This window comes from Limulus polyphemus, unplaced genomic scaffold, assembly GCF_000517525.1.
Source record: "Limulus polyphemus unplaced genomic scaffold, Limulus_polyphemus-2.1.2 Scaffold1910, whole genome shotgun sequence".
In the NCBI taxonomy this organism is placed as follows: domain Eukaryota; kingdom Metazoa; phylum Arthropoda; class Merostomata; order Xiphosura; family Limulidae; genus Limulus; species Limulus polyphemus.
The window spans coordinates 225,034-228,579 of record NW_013667520.1 but is presented as its reverse complement, the minus strand read 5'-3'; the positions used below and the strand labels follow the sequence as shown (position 1 = coordinate 228,579).

General features: G+C 30.2%; 1 protein-coding gene across 1 annotated transcript in view; it reads right to left on the bottom strand.

Annotated features, from left to right (window-relative positions):
- Positions 1 to 1,108: 1,108 nt before the first annotated feature.
- The window catches only part of LOC106465329 (pleckstrin homology domain-containing family G member 3-like), a 62,969-nt gene continuing 60,531 nt past the window's right edge, over positions 1,109 to 3,546 (bottom strand). Inside the window, exon 4 of the mRNA XM_013925541.2 lies at positions 1,109 to 1,234. Within this exon, the coding sequence (XP_013780995.1) occupies positions 1,114 to 1,234 (121 nt within the window). The 3' untranslated portion in view covers positions 1,109 to 1,113. The remainder of the gene's footprint in view (positions 1,235 to 3,546) is intronic.

The following is a 3,546-nucleotide window of genomic DNA, read 5'->3' as shown; positions in this document are numbered from 1 at the left end:
GATTAAATCTTTGTCTGTTAATTCTGTACTTGGCATAATTTATTTTCAGCACTTTCTGCATGGTTAACAACATTTCTCTTCCAACCGGCACTGATAAATTGTGAATTCAATGAAAGTGGTCTTCTGCATTGGGAGTAGATAATAAAATAATAGATTCGGGCTCTACAATATCTTTCCTTTACTGAAATTTGTGTTTTGGCAAGGAAAAAAAAATCCATAAATAAACTTATATCAAATGTCAAGTATTTTCAGAATTGTTGCTTAGACAACTGCCTTTAAAAAGTGTTGCACAGATAAACAGATTTGTATTATTAAGTACACTGTTGTCTGATGAAGACTCTGGTAAGAGGGCAAATAGTCTACTATTAAAGGAAAAATATTTAATGTCAGAGAACAGTCTGTATATTTTTACATAGATTATTACTTATTAAGTTACAGAAGCTATCATTTCTGATGGGCAAATCTGAGAATTCAAATAGGCAACAAAGTCTCAACTGTATGAATTACTAACATTCTCATTATTTTACTTTACTTTACTGAAGGTTCTTCAGTTTAAATAGCTGACAAGACTCAATTTAAATGACCTTGTTCATAAAAAAATAGTTATCAACCTCCTGAACCAAAACACCTATGATTACCAGTATGGTAAATCAACTCTTATAGAAAAATTAATATTTATGTCAATATTCTTAAGACTGGGGTTGTGGTTTACAGTTCCTCATTCAGAAAAATTAAACTTATTATTTTAAGCATTTTGATTTGTTTCAAACTTAGCCAAATACTTGTACACTTCTTTCTGTAATCTTCAAAAAATTGCTGTTAGTTAACACTGTATTTCAATTATATTTCAGTAATAATATCTCAATTCTGTAGTATTATCTTCTCACTCAATATTAAGGTTTTTGGTTAAACAAATCTAACTTACTAAGAAGAAGCAGTTAAATTAGAATCTAAAACTTCTTTGTCATCTAACTGTAAAAATTTTATTCTTTAGAACACATAGCTTTTTGATTATAAAAAAATAGAAAGCATTGATTTTTATATTCTGCAATTATTTCAAACAAAATACCAAAATACACTCACAAACCAGTCAAATTCTGGTAGAAGATAAACTTACCGTGGGTAGTTTGTACAGTATTGAGTGTAGATAACGAACCCTGTGCTGTTCTTCACAAAACAGCGAGCAACAGCCACAGGATCAAGCCCACAGTCTTCTAAGTCTTGTAGGAATGTACTATAGAAATGCACATAGTGATAACAATATAGAAACCAACAAATTATTCTAATTAGCAATGTAATTGTTGACAGTAAGTTTTATAGTTAGCAATGTAATTATCAGTTAAGAAACAGCAGTTAATAGTTGACAATGGTTTGTTGTGACAACTGTAGTTAGCAATAGAACTACTAGTCAAGAAGCAGAAGTTATAGCTAACAACAGTTTCTAGACAACCGTAATTTGCAATACAACTACTAGTTAATAAACAGCAGTTACATCTGGCAATGGTTTGTTGTGACAACTCTAGTTAGCAATAGATTGTTTAACAGTAACAACAACTTAAGAAAAAACAGTAGCTGCTTCAATTAGCACTATAGTTAATAGACAAAATACTGCAGTTAACAATTGCTTAAAATAACAACTCTGGTTTATAGTATAATCTGTAAATGAAACTTATTGTTAAACAGCAGCTACTTAAATTAAAAATGCAATTAATACAAAGAAATACTGGAGCTGATGATATATAGTTTGAAATAACAACTGATATTATAGCTAACATAAATTGCAACAGCAACAGATGGTTAAGAAACTATAATTGTTTATTAACACTACAATTATTAAACAGCAAATGCAACTAACAATGAAACTGTAAATAGGTTCTTATCTGTTTATTGCATAACCAAATGAACATTAAATGCCCATATCATCCAAGACTGTTGTATTATACAGATTTCATAACACTAACTTACAATCACTTCCAGTAAACAATATGCAACTGTATTAAATGAATGTGCAAAGGGTCAGTTCACTGGACTAACCCCATATTGGAGAAGTAATGTTGACTATAATTCTGAATTAATGATGTGTATCTTCATGAAATGTGGCAAGTTTTTAGTTCACAGTACAAGTTTGTTGTACAGAAAATATGAGATGTTCTACCAAAGTTTCTGTAGTAAAAATACGTTAATGAAATGTCAAAGTTAATCTGACTTAGATTTTGGCAAAGTGAAGTGCAAGTTGATGTTCATGTGAAGAATAAAAATACCTTTGTCCATTGTACACACTGAAAATTGCATTTGCATAACCTCTACAACCTTCTGAATGCATATCTAAAGTTTTTCAGTATCCCTATATATTGAATTTGGTATTTTCTCTACTCTAACATGAACTGTTCTGAAATCAGCAACTTAGGTTAACATGAAATGATAACTTTGACATAATACCATGTTGAATGGCACTGTGTACAAGGCTATGGCATGCAAACTTGAGTCCCACCCATACACATAAGGTTAATAGCCTGCATAATAAAATGACACACTAAACTCACTGTACTTAAATATCTGATACATTTGATAACATAATGTTAAACAGTAAGTATATTACCAATTTAAAGTTGTGAAAGGCTAATTCTGGGGCTAACAATTTAACAAATAAGAATATATTCATATTCCTAACAAAGAGAGACAGATAAACTTTTACTGATACAAAACCTTCAGTGTGAACAAAAAACAATTCAGACACATACCACACCTACATTTTTCTGGCTAAAGATATAAATAAAGATGGTTCATCATGTTTAAAATTTATTTAATAAAAAAGGATCATCACCATGATAATATGGAGTATCATTATGAAATTTATAAGTTTATAACTTGCTCTTACTGCTAGAGAGTTGCAAAGTCTAATCAATTATATTGACCATGTTTAAATGTGATCAATTATATTGACCACTTTTAAATGTGAACAATTAAAGAATATAGTTGCTTTTAATCCTTTAATTTGAAATCAGTTATCAAAGCACAGAATTTTATGTTTTAAACTTAAGCTGGAGAAGTACAGCCTAAAAACCTATAAACGCAACTGTAAAAGAAAATATAAATAATCCGAACAAGTCAGAAGCCACATAACTGGTCACCCACCAAATCTAAAAAACATTTAGTCATTAATACCAAAAAGGGACAATAAATAAAGTCAGAAGATTGATAAAAACTTATTAGGTGGAAAAAAAAAGATTACAAAAAATTCTCTTTTAGAATTCTAATTCTAAGAACTTAATAGTAAAAGTTGAGAAAAATATCAACCACACTATATCTGCCCTATCCAGTGCCTGCAAGGCCTTTTGCCCCATACCAGGTCTCATCAAGCTGACTGGGATATGACAGACACAGTTGAGGTTGATTAATAAAAAAGCCAAGCATCTCATTAGAGTTAGAGGGAGGGGGATCTGATTGAGGTATTTAAGATTGTAAAGGGAATTTATAGTGTTGATGTATCATTTTTTTTGTATATTTAACAATGAGAACAGTAGGACTAGGGGACACAAATATAAA